This window comes from Spea bombifrons, chromosome 1 (genome assembly GCF_027358695.1).
Source record: "Spea bombifrons isolate aSpeBom1 chromosome 1, aSpeBom1.2.pri, whole genome shotgun sequence".
Taxonomy (NCBI): domain Eukaryota; kingdom Metazoa; phylum Chordata; class Amphibia; order Anura; family Pelobatidae; genus Spea; species Spea bombifrons.
In genome coordinates, this window is record NC_071087.1 from 113,054,920 (window position 1) to 113,078,147 (window position 23,228).

The window sequence follows — 23,228 nt, forward strand, 5'->3', positions numbered from 1 at the left end:
ACAAAAACATTACTAATAATTGCATAATTATATTCTCAACCTGCTCAATTTGGGAGCAAAGACTTTAGTCACTGTAGTAAAAACCAACAAAATCTAAACATTCCCATACAGATTTGTGCATTTCATGTTTAGTTCAGGGATACAGTAAAAGTGACATTGGCAACAACAAATAAATAGGGATCGAAAAATAATAAAAAAAAAACGTGCTCCTTCTTCTACGGTGTAGCTACAGTCTCCATGAGTTTGGAAGGAGATTCTATCGTCGCTGATGAGGACAGCGTGTCCGTAAAGACTGGGCTGTCTACTAACTTGGCATTCTTGCACTCAGATTTCTGAAAGCTGTCCATGTCACATGATAAGTCATCACTAGAAAAATTGAGACTTCCCAGTTTAGCAAGAGAATGAGACCTCTTAAGCGGGGAAGAAAGCGTGAGACCAGCCAGACGCATTCTTGTTTCAATTTCTTGAGTCCTCTGTTTTACCAGCCCCGGCTTGCCACGGACACTATGGATGCTGTCACTACTTGAGCTACGAGTGAGATTAGAGCTGAGTGAGGATGAGGTTGGTGTGTAGCATATGGTTTTCAGGAAGTCTTTTGTGTAACTGCTGATGAGATCCATCTTGAAAAGGCATGGAGTAGAGGTCTTCTGAAACATCCCATCTAAAATGCTAAGATCGTCTGCTTTTTCTATGCTAGGCTTTCGACCACAACCTCCCATATCCATCTCTTGTTGAGCCTCTACATCTTTGCTTTGAGCTGATGCAACAAAATCTGTCTTTTCTGAAGAACTTTCTTTGGCACATGAGCTTTCACTCTTGAGACGTTCCAGTTCTTTGGTATGCTTTCTGACCAAGCCAGCTTTTTGAAGTTGAATAATGGATTCTTGATGTTGCATTAAGTAGCTGTGCATTGTCGTTTTTTCAAATTCTTTACTAAAAATAAAGTATTTAGAGTCGCTCGCCTCTTTCAGATCATTCTTAGATGCAGAACGTTGATTGGTACATGACTCCGATGGTGCAGCTCCAACAAGTGGCTTATCAGAGTCACTGAAATGCTTGTCGGTGGCTTTTACATGAAAACCAGTGGAACCTTTTTGCATATGTGCAGGGCATGACGACGTGAGCTCTTTGCCCCATGGGCGCCTCTGCATTCTGTCCAAAACAGCCGAAGTCATGTGCTGTAATAATGCAGGCTGACTGCAGATAGTTGGAGAATCTTCTGCTTGCTTAGGATTCAACATCTGTGGCTCCTCTTTTGACGGGTACATACAGTCTGCACATGATGGGTATGGAGGCTTCACCTTGCTAAGGATTCCAAAAATGGCATCATCCTGGAATTAAAGAATAAAAAAAGAAAATCACATTAAAAAACAAAAAACCCAAACATAATTTTAAGAAGTATTTAATTAAGACGATTGTCTTGTCATATTTCTATGAACGTATCTAATCCTATTTGTTTGTAACTACAGGAACATTTGTTATGAAGGAGAATTATTTAACATTAAAACATGGAATATAAACGCCCAATAAGAACCAAAGCTCATCTAGTCTGCTCATTATTTTGGATTTAAAGAGTCAGTCCTTGGTCTCCTCTTAGATCGCTAGTCGTTTTGCCTATCCTATGCAATCCATTAACATCTGCCACTTCTGCTGGGAGGTTGTTCCACCCTATCTTTCTCACATTACATCTAAGCCTCTGACTCTCTAGTCTGTGGAAAGCATGATTATGGTTATTGATATATGTAAATGATAGAATGTTAGAGGCAATAAGAAAACATGGGTGATGGATGGACAGTGTGGGGATTTTATTATGAAATTTATTCAAACACAGTTTTAAATACGGTATCGTGATGTTCATTTTTTTTTTTGTATGTATAATGTATTCTTGGACTCCAGTAATCAAACTAGCAAAATAAAAAGAAAATTTCCAGGGCACCATTCCTCAGAAATATGACACAGGTTACTTTGTTGTAATTATTCTGGCTGGAATGAGTTGGCAATATCATCATCACTATTAATGTTTGATATTTTCATAGGGAAGATTCAAATGGCATAGAAGGGCATCCAGCCCAAACCTTCTATAATATTCAGTCCAGTCACCTATAACACTAAGCTATGTTACCCAAACCCATTTTCTAGTCATATAAGATTCTGAATAATACAGTAAGAGCTAAATACACTGGGTTTTGCTGCCAGAAACCCCCAGGTAGTCCCACACCTACCAATACAAGTGAAATCCACAAATAATAAACACAGAGTGCAAGAGACAAAATCTAAATACATTTTAAACATTTGTCCTTTTACAACTATATACAATTCTACTATAGAGAAACATGTTTTTAGGTAAATATCAAAGGGCAATAACTTCTAGGCCCACCTCACCAATATTTGCATTTATTGCTATAAACCAAAACCAAACCTAAATTTGACCACCAATGGGGGAAAAAACCTTACATCCATTAATTATTGAGCCATAGACAACTCTAAATTAGTAGAAAATCAAACCAACCTCACTGTCCGTAGGGCAGGTTCTCTTGCTACTACTGTTTGTGTTTTCTTTGTTAGTGCCTACATCCTCATTGTGAGCCTCTGTAGAGACAGAAGCCACTTGTTCTTGTCTCCGGTTTTCTGTGGCCTTGAAATCATCTTCAAGATTTTTAGGCTTCATGGTGTTTTCAAAAACCAATTTCTTCCTCACTTCTCTGTCTTTCAAGTCGGAATTTTCTGGCAACAGCTCGCCTCCCTTCCACTGTTGGTCCTTTTCGTTGGCTTCAGCAGTACAGTAAGGAACCTCTTCCAAGAGGACATCTCGCTCTAGTTCATCCACTTCCAGAAGTACATTTGATGGCTGAATTAATTCATGAGACTGGGTCAGATGCCTAAAATACCTGCTGTCCGTTAGAATCTTAGGGCCCATATCATCCTCATTTAGTCTGCAGTTCAACTCGCCATCTAAGTTAACTGGTTGAAATGTGTCAGGAAATAAGTCAAACTCATTTGGTGGTAGTCCGCTTTCCACATGTTGTCTCCACAATTTGTTGTGCCTTTGTTTACTAAAAGGAGAAAACAGTTTTACCCTTACTTGTCCATGATTGGTCCTTTATAAATCAAAAGGACTATGATAACTAAAGTACATTTACATTTTGCATGTAAAAGCAAAATTTCATCATTTTGCCATTATCTTGGATGGGCCTTTCAGATTCATGGTCTCAGATTCACTAGAACCCCAAAAAGGTTATATTTTATGTTTTCTAAATCAATTTTAAATGTAAACACAGAAGGAACAAATGGTTAAAAACTATTTTAAATATGGCATTGTCAACCTGCAAAGCTTTTAACAGCTGCCCCAGACAGCACATCTCCTATCAGCTCCTGATTATATAAGAACGTTACAGCCCACACATTCTTTCCATTATTCTCCTAATGAAATACCTCAAATCTTACTGATCAAGTTAATTTGATGCCTACTACATGCAAGTGTCAATTCCGTGATTTATTTCACCTCTACATGAAGACCATTGCACCTATCCACCACCTTCTTATTGAAGATCTAAGCCACTGTCCCTCCAGTTTACATTTACCAAATGCCCTCTTGATTACATTGTATGTAACGTATCCATGTATACCTTTGCAAATGTTACACGATTACAGACCACAGTCTGGTTTGGTTTTTTTGTTTTTTGGGGGGGGGGTCTTTTTTTAAATGCTTTTATTTCACGGCTTTCTGGAAATGTTTTTCAGTACTGTTCAAAACACCTCCCTCTGTTTTGCTACTGATGCCTCTAGCAATAAAACTGGCAATCCTGTATGCCTTTCCCACAGGTTTGTCACATTCCTGCAGCTTCGATTCATGTGGCTACCCAATAACTGTATATAATCAAAGGTTAATATAACTTTTCTTGACCAGCTAGAATGAACTGTAGTTGACATTACTCATTACTGGCAAAATAAAACTGGTAAGTCACAATCATACCCATAGTGTTACAAACTCCTTTACCTCGCATCCAAGATTCCCTCATACTCGGACAGCTGGCGCAGGAACCCTGAATTTGGCCTAGCCACACTGCGCTTCTGCTTTACGTAGCTGTATGCCTTCTCCATAGACCAGCCATACTCTTTCATGGCATATGCAATGACGGTGGAAGCAGAGCGACTAACCCCCATTTTGCAGTGAACCAGACACTTGGAATGGTTCTTCCTGTGAGGAAACATCAAGTGCACTGTTAATGAGATGTCTATGTTGTTTACGCACCCAGAAACCAGTAATCTAGATTTGTTGAGAGTATTGTGTCACGAGTGACTTTGAAAACATTAAACTATATAAGAACACCTCGCTCGATTACCAATTACATATTATCAGCCACAGTGATTAGACTTAACATGTATATACAAAAACTAACTTTGCCTTATTGATGAAATGGTACGCCTCATTCCAGTGGGACAACAAGTCTGTGGTCTCCTCGTCATACACGCGGATATTGTGGTAGGCAAAAAGGCCAGGGAAGAAATTGTCTATTTCCCTGGTCACATTTAGAATGTAGCCAATCCTACAAAGAGAAAACACTGTTAAAGTAAACCAGGCATTTACTTAATGAAAGAAAAGCATTCATTTACATTTTTCTTTATTTACATATTTACAAAGATACCACTTGGAACGAGAACTAGTCTGCACCCAGAGATTCTTAAAAAAATAAATAAAACAAAAAGATATTTCTTTATAAGAGCGTAAAATGTTTGGTTCTTCATCTTTCATTGGTAACAGCATAGCAACCAAGCCTTTGTAGCACTGATGTAAATGTGGGCATCAATTAACTGCCATGTGCATAATCTTAGCTTGTCACAAAAAGGTCATCGGAATACAAATAAAACATCTGAAATCTCTATTTGTGCCTGCTTCATGGTAATTTATTTCATGTAATATTTCCTACTAATGTAAGTAACACAAATATATTTCCTACACATATTCTGTCACAGTCTATAATACTGCCATACTCTGCCCTATTCTATAACGAGACTCCCCTGAGCGCATGGAGAGGGTGGTGTGCTTCTTCTAAAAGGTAATTGGGATTTTTTCCTTTACAGGTAAGGAATACATATTAAAGTGCTTACCAAGTATTTTAAATACGCATTATTCACTGCTGGGGTGTATGAGACACTATAAAAGTGTACCATACTTACCCTGCACTGCGCAGCTCCTCAATGTTTGATGCATTCCATTCAGAACCCTGAAACATACACAACACATTTACATGAGGATACTGCGCATCTGTCATACAGCCGTGTCTTGTGACCGTAAACAACAAGCCTCAAACGAAACAGCATCCCTTGGAACAGCGCTGACAATGGCGCTCAACATTTAAAATATACCATAGGCTTTTAAAATGCTCTGCACAAACCCGTATTCTACTAAAATGTTAAAGGTCTACCAAAGGAACAAAGTTGGCAGTGAAACGGTCTGTAAAAATAAAGGCAAAAACCCAAACAAACAACAAAGCAAAGAGATTGAAGGCTAAATTATATGAGTACAAAATGTGTAGAATTTTTGTAATCCGACAACAGTGCTGTTATGTAAGTGTATGAATATAAAAACATCAACACCAGTGAATTTGTTTAATAAATCAGAGGTTGCATGTTTGTTTTTCAATTTGCGATTGTTTTCCAGGGTGTATTTTTACCTCAACGGACATGGGGTTAGTGAAAAAATGTGGCAACATTCAAGTTATCAAATGTTTTTGGATCTAATGTCCTTTCCATTTTTTACACTAAACCCAAGCAGTAAATTAAGATAGGTACTTCCATGAGATGGACACGTAATAAATCCATAAATACTACATATCTTTATTAAATCAGTAAACACCATTGAACAGATTTATTTAGCATACCAAGAAAAAAAGTAGGAACTTTGAAATCAACAGAGCCACTTCTTGGGACGGAGACCACCCATAGCAGTTTATTTCTTTTTGTGGGACAGTCATTTTAGGGTTACGCTTGTTCCCTTCATTAACAAACATTAGTATACGTACCCCGTCCTAAAATGTTAAGGCTGAATGTACCATTTCAGCTGAATAAACATTTCAGAAAGGCTCTTCCCAGCAATGGGTGTACCCTCGGTTTACTTCTTAGGAAAACGAGTTCAAAATATATTTAGAATAAGTGACAGTTCCCTTTTAACGTGGAACATTTTCTCTATAAGTTTTTATACTCACTGGTTGCCAAGAAACATCACAGACACCAATGTACAATATAAATATTTGAGAATAGGTTGGGTGAAACATCTATACAATTAATGCAGCTATAGTTCTTTAGGAATAAAATAACTACATTTAGAATGATATAGTGTCTCTCGATTTACTCACCAGATACAAATAATCAAAGATGAGAGAGGCTTTATCCATTTGACCAAGGATCAGTAGCATTTCATTGTCTATATATTCCTTATACTCCTTCAGATTACAGCTCAACTTCTTTTCCACCTCATTGCGGATCTAAAAGATGCCACGATATTCAAATTTAGCAACTATTCTCCGTTCACACAGACAATGCAAAAATGTAGAGTAACATTTACAAAGACACAAAAGAGAAATCGGTCACTCACTTTCCACTAACCCACTAATAATTGAAAATAAGCAAAATGGCTATACGCTGGTTGGTCAGAGAAGGAAATGCATTTGGTTGAGGGTGATGCCCTTTATGGGACAAATATAGAAACACCATCTCAAGAAGAGACCTTTGACGTCTCAAAGGTTTTATGACTCTATATCTTTTCTTATGTTGGCTTAGTAACAGGTATCACGTCTGACTAAAGTGTATCTATTCAAAAGGAAACAAAATAATCATGATAGAGAAAACAAAAATGTTACTTCATTAAGCATCACCTCATTGGCAGAGAGAAAAACCTCAAAAGGTCAGTGATGCTTTACAGCAAACAGAGAATATTTAGTACAAAGCTGACCAAGTGTGGTCAATGGCTTGTTCCTCGTTTCCTTAGTTAGCCTTTCAGATCACCAAGGCTGATGGGAGTATTGGTCCAACAAAAATCCTGATATAGCTGCACAGTATAAAAGAATCAATAGTCTCAAACACCTCTTTGCAAGTCACATTCTCCAAATCTTTGATCATCATGATGCTCCGAAGTGTTGCCTTGATAACCAATTCAGTTTTCTCCCCTTCATTTGGCCTGCACAAAGTAAAAAATATCAAGTGACAATTTCACTCATTTTCTGGAATAAGGTCTGCTATGACAATATACTATGTGCTTACAAAACAGCTGGGACTCATAATGGGGTCATTTCTAGAAATTGGCAAAAAATGTTAAGCTGAATGTGCTGTAACACAATACCGGTATATTATTCTGTACTGACTTTTCCATGAAGAGGATAGGCGAGTCTGGTCTTGTGGACTCCAAGTCCTGCATGGTATTCCACTCATTGATGCAGCTCTGACCAGAGCTGATGCAGCTCTCATAGAACGTGGCCCACACAAGAGCAAGCCCTCCTGGAAAATAATTGTGGCGCCGGGAAACCTCACAGGCTTTGTGCAAAATCTGAAGAGCTGACCTAAAGATTTAGGTTTTAGTACACAAGAAAGAAAATAGGTATATTAAGTTTGATGAGTCCTCAGTTTATTGAGAAGATTTCTCAACGATCTACTAAACATGCATCCATCCATGTGAATGGATCTGTCTAGTAAGATAATTACCACATGCTGACCCTGAGAACCAGATATTATGCCACATACATGCACACTGTATTCACCCAACAGTTTGCGCCAGTAACTCACACTATTGGCTATGTTGGCTTACCACATGGCCTGAACAGACACCGGCTTGAATACATGGGTTCTCCCTGCAGTGTTGACACTAAATCCCCTGCAAAAATCAGACAACTGATGTTAGTATTCAGGAGCAAACACAATTGCACTTCAATCATATTCAAGATCAGGCTAGTGCAATATGGACGATGCTTATAATAGTAATATTAGACACAAAGGAGCGTCATGTGTAATGAAAGACCCTAGTGATGACCAGACTATGTCCTTGCTTACAGAATTATAATGAAAGGGTCATGCCCATAACATCAGGCTCTGAGAATCTATTATAATTATGAAGTGGGCAGGCACTGAACAACTAAGTTTCAGTAGGATCTGGAGGAAGCACATGGATAAACAGAAGTATATACAATCCAATGGCTATCTTTTGAGTTAGAAGATGTCAAGGCCTTGAGGTCCTGATTTATCACACAGTACTAAAACTGCATTTACCCTCTATTGCATACAAAACATATCTACGATACAACGTAATCAAGAGATTCTGAACCGGTGTCAAGCTATTTCACAGAATGTTTTACTCTTACCCATCTCCATCCAGTCGGATAGTGGTGTCACTCCACAAATGCAGAACCATTCCGATTGTGCAGTTTTTGCTAGATCAGACAGACAAGTTAAAATCAGAAAGAGCAAATAAAATCAGAACTAGATGGTCCTTATATTATCTGTAGTTCTGTCATCTCCTAAAATGTGTCAGATTTACATCACAGACCAACTTATGTGCTTCAAAGAGAACTAAAACCTAACTTAATTTCATTATTTCAGAATTTCGGCCTCACTTACACTATTTATATGCTTCCCTGATACTTCGTTTTGTTACTTGAGGGCCAACATTATGTGCAAATTGGCAGAAGTGCATGGGTGTTTTATAAGCCCAAAAATAATGGATAAGTCTGGGTTAATATTAATTTCCACATCATAAACTTACGTGCCGCAAAGACACCTCCACATGTCTAACTTTGTGTGCATAAATAAAAGTTACACAAACTAGTGAATAAAAATCCACCCTGGTGTCTGCTCACAGACAATAGGTAGACTTCTCTTGGATACATAGTATCTTCCAATAGTTGAGTACGTAAGAGACAAATAAAGAGACAAGGAATAGTGTGGTATTGTTAATGAAATAACACGTATGGAAGTTTGATAAAGATGGACTCGTGTCTTTAGGTAGAGGCAACTTGGGTGGATTTTTATTCACTACTTTGTGTCAACATTATTTATGAAGACGAACATGAAAGTAGAGCCCTGCGCGGGACGGCTTTTTAAATCCCGCTCCCGCCCGTTCCCGTAATGTGGGTGTTCCACTCCCACATTTGAGGCCAATCAAGCCCACCTCCTTACCTGAACTGCAGATATCCCGCGCAGTCCCGCAAGGCTGCCCTCGAGTTGCTCCCTCACAGCGTCTCTTCTCTTGCGCCGCCCAGGAACAAGGCGGAGTCACGGGAAGTGACATCACGTGACTCCGTTTTGTTCCTGGGCGGAGCAAGAGAGGAAACACTGTAAGGGAGCAGCGAGAAGGCAGCCTTGCGGGACTGCGCAGGATTACCGGGACCCGCAGGTACAGTGCCTGACCGCCCGCAACCCCAGCAAGACCGCCCGCAAGTTTTTTCGCGGGTCCCACGGGAACTGCCTCCCAATGCAGTCCTCTACATGAAAGTAAATAATCTTTATTGGAAGAAACAAGAATTAAAGTGATCAACTCTGCAACACTTATTTCTAATTTAAGATTTGGATAATTATTTTCCAACGGGTACAGAAAAACTTTAAGACTGAGCCCATTTATTACAAGTAATGATAGGGAGTCAATATGTTTTAATATGAAGAGAACATTGCTGAAACATATACAAATGAATTACAATCATGTGAAAAAGAAAGTACCCCCATCTTTGAGTTATATGGTTTTATATATCAGGACATAATAATTACCTGTTCCTAGCAGGTCTAGGAATAAGATAAATACGACCTCAGATGAACAGCAACACGTGATATATTACATGATTGTATGATGTATTCAACAAAAATAAAGCCAAAATGGCTTTATGGTACATTATATGGTCTAAATGTACTTTTTATGAGCACATACAGAGTTATACTGCTGTAGAGTCACAGAGGAAGTTGAACTTCTGCATCACAATTGATGGAGAAGTATTCAGTTAAGCCACCTCACTGCTTAGACCAGGGGTCTCCAACCTGCGGCCCTCCAGTTGCTGCAGGACTCCCAGCCCCTTAGCTGAAAGAGCATTATGGGGGATGTAGTCCTGCAGCAGCTGGAGGGACGCAGGTTGGACACCCCTGGATTAGACGGGAACAGGTTCTCTTTAGAGTGAATGCTGCACAGATCACAATAATCAAGGGCCCACCTTTCTTTGCTAGTAAAATCCACCCCTAGTAAAATGTTTTCCTCTGTGTCCTGACGTCCATTAGTGTACACAACCACCATGTAACGCACGCGGTCAGACCAACTACTCTCCAAGCGAACAGCCTATGATACAGAAAAATACGAAATGAGTAGAAGACGTAAAGGAGGAAGATATATTTAAGAATATGGAGAGAGGCAAGACAAGGGCTGCTTTGGATCTCCAGAAATGAGGACAAACTCACTCGTGTTTTGAGGAGGTCGACGGCTCAGAACTCTTCACAGCAATTGAGAAGGAGCAACAATAAATAGCCATAATGTTGCCATATGAAACACAGAATAGTGAAAAGAACTGCAGCCGTGCGCTAGCCCTTACCAGTTTAATACGATCTTCACATCGGAGGAGATTGATCATCATCTGGAGATGCTGGGGTAGATCACCTGTAAATATAAAAAAACAATGTCATAATCTGGCCTACTGACTACAACACATCCTTATACCCAGTACACTTCTCAACCTATATCAGTAGGTGTAAGAGGAGCAGAAGAAATAGCATGCATGCCGACTTATGATTGCTTACCAACATATAGGTTGGTTACAGAGTGCTACAAGAGCCTTCCACAGCCTTGCACGCGCCAACTGCTACATGTAAGCAGCTACAGCCTTCCAGCTTTGCGTGCTTACAGCGTTACTTGTGTCGAGCGCTATAGCTTTAAACATGCTTGCGTGTCAAACCGCTACAGTCTTGCATAGCCACGCAGATACCGACACTTGCAGTCTCACCTAAACTGATACAACCTACAAATATAAGGCTGTGGTGTATGAGCCTCATATAACCCCATATAAACTGACAGAAAAGACAACTCATTCATGCAGCCAACACAAGCCATTTCACAACTAATAACAATAGCTTCTGCATTTCCTTAGCTTATGTTATATGGGAGAGGCAGCTTTAAGAGCATGTGAAAGCATGTGAGTATTTATATGGTACAGGAATTCATGAGAGAAGTGTATACCCATTTTATAGCATTTAACCCTTCAGCCATGGCATACCAGCATTCTTGTGCAAGTGAAGAAGACTCTTTTGCCCCTGGAAGCTGTTCCCTTGCTGCAAAAAGAGGGCAGCTCCCTTCACCATGAAAAAACTGTCACTCAAGCTGAAAAACAAGAGACATTTTTACTCAACTTTTGCCCAGACACCATATTGCCACACATAATCATACCTACATTAAATAGGCAGGCATTAGCAGATATATTTAAACATAAAAACTATTATATATATAAATCAAATTCTAATACTTCCCATAGTTTAGCTTTTCAATTTCAATGTTTTATATCAAACCATTCATAATCCGAACCGGTAATAAAGGCTGTTGAACTAAACAATTTTAGAGTAAAGAGAGATGACTAGGACACTATATGCACCCAATATCGACCACATGTCTGGTTCTGGAATGTTCTGTGTTGTCATAGAATATAAAATTGTAGAGTTAATTATATTTTGCCACCAAAGCCAAACAAAATCACTTATGAAGCGCACCAATCTAACACTGCAGGGCATGCACCATAAACCGTTCCTGCAGAACCTATGGCGATTCTAACTTATAAACTGCCATCAACGCATAAAAAAAAAAAACATCCTCCATACCCAAATCACTTCCTCCCACATGCCCAGAAACTGGTAGGAATCCTACTCAAGAATAAATGTGTATTTTAAGGACTATCTGAGCCCCAGTCTCACCAGAGCATCACACCTACACTGGGTCCAGGTTGGCTTTCAATGGTCCCAGGCAGCGTCTGTTCACTTCTGAAGAACCGTGACGGACCACCATTAATTGGATCTCTCCAGTATTAATAGAATCTCTCCCAAGACAGATGACAGATGAAACAACGTACGTTTTATTTTTTTATGCGTTCAGGCAGCTTCTGCATGGCCACGCATTCAGCAAGCACTGCCTATGTAAAAGTGGCAAGCTTCCTTTGGGTGATTTTCTTAATCACTACTGTTCTCTGGCAAGAACCATTTTAGACATAGCTCTCTTTATGCGGGAAAGATGACTTCAGTTTTCTGTAAATCATGAGGTCACTTTTGGGCTGGCAGCGCCAGTGCTGCTGCACAACATAGATAGCGGGAAAAAGTGGTTGTAATGGAGAGAATCTGTATTAGCCAAAATACGGTGTGATCATCGGGAGCAGATGTGAAAGGGACAGTGTCCTAACTTGTACGTTCAAGTAGTCTATACAGCGACCAAATGAAAGCTGTTCTACAATATGCTGTGAATGTAAGACATGACGGACTCCAAACACTGGAAAATTTCACTGTAAATTTAACTAACAAGGTAACATCCTAAACAGTCACATATACATCATCAAATAATCCTAAACTGGCTTTTCATGCTTGACCCATTTAATGGCATTTTCCCTGAACACCCTGATCCAGGTTATATAAGAGCCAGCTAGCACTGCTCATTAGTTTACCCACTCATGTCAGAAAGACTTTTTTGCAAGACCGTGTGAAAAACATTACATCCTGTCTAATCCATTTTTATAAAGCACGCTTTCACATTTCCTCTGACCCCAAGTGACCCCTTCGTTTGCTGCAAAGATATTACTTCTTTGCCAATCGCGGATTACTCAAACGTCCGTAAATTTACATTGCTTTATCTCCCGGCTAAAAGTCCTGCACGTTGGCTTTTTTATCATTGCATTGAATATCATCAGTAATTAAACTTACAGAGGTCCCCGCAACAGAAAGCTATCTGGTTAAAGCAAACGGGAGCAGTGTCCTGGCAAACAAGATATAGCGAATGGAAATATGTCAAAGCCCCAATGGTGGGGAGGAAACAGCTGACCATTCTCTTCCTACACATTTTTCAGTTATACAATAAAAAGCAGACAGGACGGAAGAGAGGACTGAGAATAGAGACACAGCGCACTAAAAACTGGAATGATCAAATCGAAAATCAATCTTAATTTATATTAATGCATGAACACACTTAGCTCCAAGGCAAAAAGACTAGAACTCATCTTTCAGAATTACAAATACCACATTCCCTCGTCTGCCGACCCGGCCCGATGCATTTTCACTGGCGGGTAATACATGTATTGTGATGCATTAGCTCATAGACTAGTAGGCAAGGGCGATGGTTAAATAGCCATCACTGCTTTCAGAGCTGTTGGCATTCAAAGCATTTCTATGCTTCACTTTTCTTTTTTCTTCACATATTGTTTTCTTTTAATAGCTTATACATATACGATCTCTTTATAAACCTACAGTTGTGACTACCTTTATTATACGTGTGTACTGGTAAGCCTTTTAATCTTCTTTCTCCTTTAATTAAATGATTGATATGATAGAAAAACCCGTGTTTTGTTTTCTATATGACAAACGAGGGTAAGATGCCAAGAGTCCATAGACACCATTTCTTAAAACATATAAAAACGGGTCTTGAAAAAAAAAAAGGTTCTACAACACGTAAACATTGACTTTTTTTTTTTTTTTTTTTTTTTATTTCTAATATGAGATGGACCATGCCAAAATGTTTTTTTTCACAAAACCTCAAAGAATTGAAACATGGTTCTGGGGGACCTAAGTTCCATGTCCTGCCCCTACTTGAATGGGTTAATATCCATTAGCCTATATATGGCTTTTGGTACGGAGGGTGATGCCCCACATTTGTCACCCTCACTTACATGAGTCAGCAGCTTCAGCTGACAATTATAAAGAGTGCCTCTCTTCTAAAGACAAGAAATTAAGTTCATTGTCCGTCAGGCTTACTCATCCGCAAGGATGACCTTTTGAATGGGGGGGCACAATGTCTGATGTTTAGTTGAGAAGGAAAATGAGACCACTAAGCATTAACCTCTAAATGACCATGGTTTACCAAAGACGGCCGTACTTTCCCTCACAATACAATTTATTCATCAACCCGTCATGTCCTGAAAGTTTATTACGGCCGAGGACTAATATGGACCTGAATGTTGGACTTCATTTTTTGGGGATTTGCTGTATATATTATATATATTTGTGTGTGTGAAAGCACCTGTATGACGTGGACTATTGAATGTTGCATAAACCTAGCAACATGGCTTTTTTTTTGGAAATGTGAGCTACACAATAAAGCAGAAGTGGAGAGTTCCAGTGCTGTTAAATAGAGTTGCAATAAGATGATAGCATTATAGGATTTGCAGAAGTCAATCGGTAGGAAATGAATGTGAAAATAAAGCACTATATAGGCATAAAATGATATTTAGTATAGGTTTTCGAGCAGAGAGGCCTATAGTACGGTGCTTGTTTACACAGGAAAACTCTTACCACATCCTCCTGAAATCCCAATATCAGGATATGATTCAGTATCCGATTGTTTTTTCTTTATTTTATTTAACATGTGCTACATAAATGTACTGGTAAATTAACCCCTGCAGTGTTTCAAATGACTTTAAGACAACAACAAAAAAGAGTCACAACACAAACAAAAGCACCCCTCAATTCATAACACAAATTAAGCGGTACAAAAAAAAAGGTAATTGTGAAAATGGGGTATTCTAAAATGGTGGAAACGACTCATTTGTAAAATTCACTGGAACTCTATCCACTATTATTATTACATGTTAAAACATTGGAGTCGCCTGCTAAAAGTACTCTTTTTTTTTTTCTTTCACTTTTAGACAATTATTTTGTCATTTCCCATATCACAAACATATGAATGTGCCAGCTGTGACTCATGTAATGGCTCATAGTGACTAGCAGGCTTGTCAAACGCTCGCATGATAAGAAACGTTAACAAATATGCTAAAGAGACCAGGCGGATAAATATGACAGCTCCAGTCCTTCTTTCTCAGTTTGACTCGCTGCTACCACATTGTGGTAAAAGCTGTAACTGGATGTGCTTCCCTTTTAGATCAACGTGGTTGGCCTGAGCATCCGGACTTGAACTCTTCACAAAATGACTACAGTTCACACAACCATATAAACGTTTGGGGTATTTTTGAAAGAAAAGCAAATATTGTAGGGCTGCACCTAACGATTATTTTCATAATCGATTAGTCGGATAAAAAAATAAATGTAAATTTTTCATTTATTTAAAATAACTGGATGTTAAAAAGCAGAATAATAATAAAAAAACGTTTTATTTCCCAACCTGCCCCCCCCCCAGATATGCACATCTGAGCCCAGGCTTGCCACACTGCCTCCCAGATATGCCACACTGCCTCCCACATATGCCTTATACCCCCTGATATGCCACTGTGCCCCCTGATATGCCTTATACCCCCAGATATCCTATAGTGCCCTCACAGATTCACAGACTCATTAAATACATTAATAATCTTCACTGCCCCCAGGATTTAGATTCCCCTTAGTTTGCCCCCCCTTTACCTCTAACTGCACCTTAAGTTAACCTTATTAAATTAACCCTTAACACCCCATCACGGCCCCTAAATTAACCCTTAACACCCCATCAATCATAACTGCACCTAAGTTAACCCTGAAGACGCCATTAACCACAACGGCCCCTAAATTACCCCGATGACCCCATCAACCATAACTGCCCCTAAATTTACCCTGAACACCCCATCAACCATAACTGCCCCTAAATTAACCTTAAACACCCCATTAATCATAACTGCCCCTAAATTAACCCCCACCTCCCCTAACTTTAAGCAGCCCAAATATTAATTTTATACTCAGTTAGATGAATTGCTGAGCCATGTGGACGCTACTGGAAATGGGCGGGGCCAATCTTCAGTGTGACTGCAGGGAGGGACTGGTAGAAAGAAGGGGTGGGGCCAATCATCAGAGTGACTGCAGGGAGGGACTATAAGTAGTAACTGCTGTGAGTCACACTGAATGAAACTGATTATAAAACGAGGGGTATTTTTCAGTGCATTTGCTCTGAAAAAACCCTCATTTTATAATCGATAAAAATCGATTCAACTAATCGATAATAAAATTAATTGGCAATGATTTTCATTATCGATTATTATCGATTTTATCGATTAGTTGTTGCAGCCCTAATATCTTGTATCTTGGAGGTGGTTCTAAGCCATAGATAACACATTGATTTCACATGTAAGAGATTAATGTTATAGATTCCATACGATAATGTGACCTGGTACACACGGTATATCCAACACACACACACAAACACGCACAGATACTGTTTGAGAGGCAACCATGAAACAATGTCATTTTATTTATCCGTTATTTAAAGGAGGGGGGGGCATTTCTGTTTTGTACGGTGCTGGCACTGACAAAAAACCTGGTCTGATTTCAGTCCTTTATCTGCAGACCTGGATATTGTCAGATGTGATATTTTGGGTGACATTTCCATCTCAAACACTGTACTGAGTCGAAATGTTAGAAACCCCCCCCCTCAATAGTTCAGACTTTCCACGTTTAGGGTCATAGTCGCTCGACTCCAATGATTCTGAAACAGAGTAATACGATGATAATGAACTCTCTTCAGGATCCGGCTGAGTAGGATATATGTCCTCGTATCTTGGAGGTGGCTCCAATGGGCAACACTCGTCGGTGTATCCTACGGTCGGCCCGTACAGCCATGGAACGTTGTATTCATGGTCGCCCCTTTGAAATAGGACACTGTTGTAGGAAGGAGGGTCCTCGCTCATTGACGTATCATGTCCTGCTGCACCCACGGTTTCAGGAACTGGCTGATTTCTGGAGACTTCTGGGTCCTCCTCACAGTCACCAGCCGGATGGTATTTGCTCATACAGGCAGCCAAGCAGAAACACAAGATGATTAGTGCGAGTGTGGTTATCTGCAGTACGCTAGCCTTACAGACTTTAGGGGTTGTGCCTGTGTTGGATACTGGCTTGCAGGCTGGTACCACAAGTCCTGGGATACTAACTAGTACCCCTCAAGCCACTAACAGGATCCCAAGTATTAGGAACTGCGCAAGCTGCCTGCTTTTCCCGCAGAGGAAGCGTCTATCTGGATCCAACGGGTCTCCTAACTCCCTCCTTCTCTTCTCTCGTATGGCAGTAAAGTCTGCCATCATTAAACACGCCAGCCCTATCCCAGCAAGTACTGGGCCCATCACCTTGTAGGTTTTACAGCTGACGGACTGGTATAACTGGAACCCATAGACAGAAAGTACAGATCCGCCACACAAGAGCGCCCAGCCAAATACAAACTGTGTGAATATTATTTTGCTGCTTGTGCGAGGTCTAGGAGCGCTGAAGCAAGTGCACGCCATGATGGCTGAAATGTGTACCTGTCAGGTGTCACTCAAAGACGGTCAGGTGCAGACACTCACACCTATGTGCCGGGTATTGCGTGCACAAATTCAATTGAAAGCACCATTTCACTCCCTGCAGTGCACAGGTAGATTTTAACATGAGTACCCTGTGTCTTATAGCCTGACCTTAAACAGAGGTCGTATAATAACACTAAGATCCAGATTCCCCGCAGCGCTGCAGGGGACCTGGATCTTCCTCTCTGGCACCCGCTGGGCATCTGTGCGAAGCGCGCCGACAACCTCTGCTACTGCCGGCACTTCCACTGGGACTTCTATGATGAAGCACCGGCGTCACATGACCTTTCCGGTGCTCAGTCATAGAAACTCCAGCAAAAGTGCCGGCCAGTAGCACAGGTTTGTCTACGCGCATCGTGCAGGTGCTCACCAGCTGTCCCTACTAGACACCAAAGAGTATGGAGCATGGGGGGTAAGTATGGGGGTTGCAGAGTGGCATATCTGGGGGTATAATGCATATTTGGGGGGGCAGAGTGGCATACCTGGGATTATAAGGCATATCAGGGGGGCACAGTGGCATATAAGGCGTATAAGGAATATTTGGAGGGCAGAAGGGCATATTTGGGGGGCAGAGTGGCATATCAGGGGGGCACAGTGGCATATAAGAGGTATAAGGAATATTTGGAGGGCAGAGGGGCATGTCTGGGGTATAAGGCATATCTGGGGTTAGTGGCATATAGTGGGTATAAGCCATATTTGGGGGGGCAGAGGGGCATATCTCAGGTATAAGGCATATCAGGGGGTATGAGGCATACAAGGGGTATAAGGCTTATCAGGGGGTATAAGGCATATCCGGGGAGGGTAGAGTGGCATATCAGGGCGTATAAGGGCTATATGGGGGCGCAGTGGCATATTAGGGGAGTATAAGGCATATAGGGGATATAAGGCATACCTGGGGAGGGTGGAGTGGCAGATCTGGGGGTATAAGGCATACAGGGGGTATAAGGCATATCTGGGTTGCAATGTGGCAAGCCTGGGCTCAGATGTGCATAACTGGGGGCGCAGGTCAGGAAATAAAAACAAGAAATGCATTTTTTTTTTATTCTGCTGTTTGTTCTTAACATCCAGTTATTTTAAATAAATAAAAAATGTACGTTTATTTTTTTGTCTGCTTCATCGAAAAAATAATCGGCCAACTAATCGATTATGAAAATAATCGTTAGGTGCAGCCCTACAATATTTGCTTTTCTTTCAAAAATAAGGAAATTTCTAAGTGACCCCAAACGTTTAAACGGTTGTGTGAACTATAGTCATTTTGTGAAGAGTTCAAGTCCGGATATTATGAAAATAATCATTAGTTGCAGCCCTAGTATTAACTCTTTACTATTCCCAGTAAAATGTGGTATTTGGCACTTTTAATTTAAAAGTTTTACAACTAGACACAGCATTAGAAACACTATTCCTATTACTGTAACATATCTATACAGCTAGTGATAGATGGAACAGCCTCCCAGCAGAAGTGGTAGACACTAATACAGTGAGGGAATCTAAACATGCATGGTAGAGGCAAGAGGCTATCCTGTCTCTAGGACAACACCAATGACTAATTAAGATCTATGTGTTTATTGTCCATTAAAATAGCATGAGAGGAATAAAAAATGACTATTGTAGCTAGAAACGGTGGATTTTTAATCTTCATAGGCGTACAGAGGCCTTTTATCACAATTATGTTAGCCCAGCTAGAAATCTTCTGTTTCTCCATGATCCAAAATTTCTTGTCACCGATTGGCTGCTTCAGCTGTCAGTAAGTGGCATTTAGTACATCCAATGAATCAATGGCAGTATGGCCGGTCAGAAAAGTGCTCCAACTAAAATGAATTGGAAGACTTTATACAAATACAGCAGAGCCAGCACCGGAGTTGACTGGAGGGGAGTATATTCGGCCAAATGCATCTTCTGCAGGGTGTTCTGCTGAATCACCCCCCCCATGTGCAAAATGGACCACATGAAAACGTTAAGAGACCACCAGCTATCGTGTGCATTAAAGTAATATGGTGCATGAAGTCTATTTAACCTTATTTATTATACAGGCATAAATTGTCTGTAGCATGACTGTGTATAATTAAAAAGAAAACTGACTCCAGTTCCCACATACAGACAATGTCTTTTAAACCCTGGAACTAGGATTTCTACAGCCATAAGCCAATTTATAAAGTATTAAAAGTAAAATTAGTTAAATAGTAAATAAGAGTGTTTCTCCATGCATTGCTTACCTCACATTCGCTTTACGATCTTCATCATTGCCAAACTCCTGCATGAAAAAGAAATGGTATTTAAGTGCATGTAAAACAATGTTAACTTACTAAGATGAGCTAAAATATCTTATCATATAACTCCTAAATATAGAATGCCCCAAACTTACATAAGTGAAATTCAGTATCGGGACACACACACAAAAAAGAGCAAGAAAATAGTCACAAAACGCGACATTTGTTTTAAAACAACTTGGGGAAACAAAATGTCACGATGTATTTGTTTGATTCACATCAGAGTCTGCTTGAATCGGACAACCTTGGTGAAGTTTTGTAGAGTAAGGTAACAGGTATCGTGATGTAAACGGAGATAAGAGGTAATGCTCGGAGCATTCATTCTATATCCAGCTTTGTATGTCCTACTTTAGAGCAAAGTTCTAGTTCATAAACAAAAAAGCAAATGTAGCTAAATTGCAAATACATTATAAAACTAGAAGATGTGTTTTCGCCAGACCTAGACAACAATTTTTTTTTTTTTATTTATTAGGTAAAGAAAAGCCCTATGGACTACAGAAATGATCTATGAAATACAGCTTCCACCAAATGAAAGGGATGTGATAAATGTAATGTTTTATATCTTTAAAATCACATGTGAATAGCTTGGTTTATCACAACATAGCAGTTTGCTCTCTACAAGGTGGACTTGTTGCCTGCGCAGGCGTTCTGATATGGAAACAAACAGCGCATAATCTCTTGGACCACCACACAGCTTTGTCTGTTTAAGCTCTGTGTAAGCCTCAACCTTACTTGATTCACAGATTTATTTATTTTTAAGAACTTAACTGGGCAGATACCATTACAGGGTGATATGGTGACATATGCAAGAGAAGACAAAGCAACATAAAAAACCTGTTACTCCAATACATCTTTTTGCATTTTTACATTGATTACATATGTGCTTATCATGTAATGACGTGAAGACTACTCTGCTATGATTTCTAGTTCTCATGTACCCTTGCAAAATTTCTCAATGGCTGCCCCTATCCTGTGGAATGCCCTCCCCGGCCTATCAGTCTTTCTCTCTGCCTTGGGTCCTTCAAAAAATCCCTCAAGGCCCACTTCTTAATGCTTACAAACTAACACGTTAACACTTTATTTGCTCTGCCTTTAACAGATCTTTCCTAGTCCCTCACCTGCCTTTATACAATACTTATACTGGTGTGGCCCTAACAGAGGCACTTTTACCTCTTGTGTAAAATACCCCAACTTGCTCTAGAATGAAAGCTCGTTTGAACAGGGCCCTCATTACCTCTTGTTTCTATAAGTTGAATTGTTATGTTATTTACTACTTGTACATATTTACCTACTGCACATAGATGGTGCTACATAGAATAATCAGCGCATCACGCAGATGTTCACCGGCTGCCAAAGAGGAGAATCCCCCGCAGCGCTAAAGGGGACCTGGATCCTCCTCTCTGGCAGCCGGTGAACATCTGCACGATGCGCATGGACAACCTCCGATGCTACCTGACACTTCCACTGGGGGTACTATTACAGAGCACCGGCGTGATGTGACCTTCCGGTGCTCAGTCATAGAAGCTCCGGCGGAAGTCCAGGGTAGCAGCGGAGGTCCACTGGCTGCACCCACTTGACACCAGGTAGTCTGGAGCACAGGGGACAATTCTAGGGGCTTTTTCCTATAGGTTAGTCTTATATTCAGGCTTTTTCTTTTTCCAAATTAACATTTGTCTTATAATCAAGCAAATGCTGTATAGGCTTTGTAGTAGTGAGACCGTACACATAGAAAGGAAACAAAGGTAAAAACAAAATAATATTATAACCTAACCCCTGCAAGTCAATGTAAAATTGCAGTCTCAATAAATGTCCTAAAACAAAGGTCCCGCATCCGCTACACCCACTGTAAATATGCAGCATAATTCTTCATATCTATTCATAAGAACATTGCGGTGCATGAAATATTAAGTCAGCTTTCCAGATAATAAACAGAATCAAAAGAGCTTAATTCTTAAGAAAGAGGAGAAAAGCTGCAGTTGTTCACACTCAAAAAAGGCATCTTAGCAGATATATAAAAACATTATATAGATATATATAGGGCCAATAAAAAAACACAAAAAGTACACAAGGAAGGTCTTGGAAGATCCCCTGGAATTTACACATCCGCCAGCTGGTGTGAAGTATAAGACTCCTGAGGGGAATTGTTTAGCCGAAGGCACCTCGGCCATAGAGAAAAGGAACTGGTAGGTGGGGAAAGAGGACAAGACACAGAGGGGGATTCTGCTGAATCTCTCTAAGGAGGAAAGAAAAAAAAAACTAACAATTATAAGGGGGCACAGTTATCGCGTGCATTTGATAGTCGGAGCATCTTCTGTTTAGTTTTCACCTAAAGCAGCAGAAATTGCCCCAAGGGTGAAAAGTGGCGCTGGCACTTTAATGCCATCAGCTGCAAGTTACGCTTTCATATGGCCAAACATATGCAGCATATCTACAGGAGTGTATGAAGAAATATCCTGCGCCATCAGCCAGTGGCCAACCAGGCACGTGCCCCATGTACCACCAGTCCAGCCCGATGATAATGATGTAGAATACAAGTCACTGCCTACAGCGCTTTCAGAAATGCTAATTAGGACTATAGCATTGATCCAGTTAGAAGACAGGCACCTGTTTTTTAAGTCAGAAAAGGTGTTTTTTTATTTTTTTTTTAAAGGTTTTTTAGACAATTGAAAGTCGGCTTTTTCCCCTTCATTATTTATACCACTTTCTTACACCAATGCCATTCTACATGCAGAATCACTGCTAAAATACAACGTACACATTAATGCTACCAATACAACTACTTTATTTAGGGGGCAGCCAAGAGTCCCGTGCGGAACATTAACCATTTATTCTTGCCTATAAATCGGCCAATACATGTACTTCGTGGAAAAGCTATGTATCCCTGGCCGTAGAGGGTGCTTCTCCTCCACACCGGTCACACCGCATATTATGCGTTGAATTCCCAGCCGGCACAGGCTTTCCTTACTCCGGCCTACGCTCGCTGCATCATCCCCGGTGTTTCCTGCGCCCTAATGGTGGGAAGAGAAAGGGGTCTTACCTCACTCGTGCTAGCTGAGGAGCCAGCGCTGGGGGTCGGGGACCGCTGCAGGGTCACTAGGGCCATGGTTATCGGTTGTCGGTTCTCTGTTGTTTTAATGAAGCCGGTATAGAGACCGGGTAGGTTTCGTCTTAATCACTTCGGTACCAATCTGTGCGAAGTCCAGATGGAGTCTACAAACTGGGCCTAATCATTGCTTCCCGGCAGGTTCCGGTGCCGCCTGTTTCCGAGCCGGCATAAGACGGTGCCGCTCAGGTAAGTTTACGGTACCAGGACTGAGCGCATATCTCTGAGCAGCACTCACTGTCCTGCAGCTTCCGGTAGCTATGATGCCGGTCGCTAGGAGGTGAGGGTGATTACCGGTACCGGCGGTCCCCCGGTGAGCCACACCACGCTCGCGATGTTCCTGGGAGATTCCGAGCTCCTCCTACCGGGGAGGGGGTTCATACAGCGGCCAGAGGCTGAGGG

The 23,228-nt window shown here is 40.7% G+C and overlaps 1 protein-coding gene across 1 annotated transcript; it reads right to left on the bottom strand.

Moving 5' to 3' along the window:
• On the bottom strand, window positions 1-23,228 carry SSH1 (slingshot protein phosphatase 1). Its single transcript, XM_053468982.1, has 15 exons — window positions 22,761-23,228; window positions 19,670-19,707; window positions 11,235-11,338; window positions 10,557-10,621; window positions 10,185-10,306; window positions 8,352-8,420; window positions 7,802-7,867; window positions 7,362-7,556; window positions 7,084-7,177; window positions 6,357-6,485; window positions 5,179-5,225; window positions 4,401-4,547; window positions 3,998-4,198; window positions 2,510-3,053; window positions 1-1,331 (listed from the first exon to the last, which is right to left on the bottom strand). Exons 1-15 carry the CDS (start codon window positions 22,824-22,826, stop codon window positions 216-218), a joined length of 3,003 nt encoding a protein of 1,000 aa, XP_053324957.1. The 5' UTR covers window positions 22,827-23,228; the 3' UTR covers window positions 1-215.

Bases quoted from the DNA above. Each gene is read 5' to 3' on its own strand.
- SSH1 (XM_053468982.1), bottom strand. From the start codon at position 22,826: ATGGCCCTAGTGACCCTGCAGCGGTCCCCGACCCCCAGCGCTGGCTCC. The intron at 19,708-22,760 runs GTAAGACCCCTT...TTTTTCATGCAG, and splicing joins CCTCAGCTAGCACGAGTGAG to GAGTTTGGCAATGATGAAGA. The intron at 4,199-4,400 runs GTTAGTTTTTGT...GTTTCCTCACAG, and splicing joins CATTTCATCAATAAGGCAAA to GAAGAACCATTCCAAGTGTC.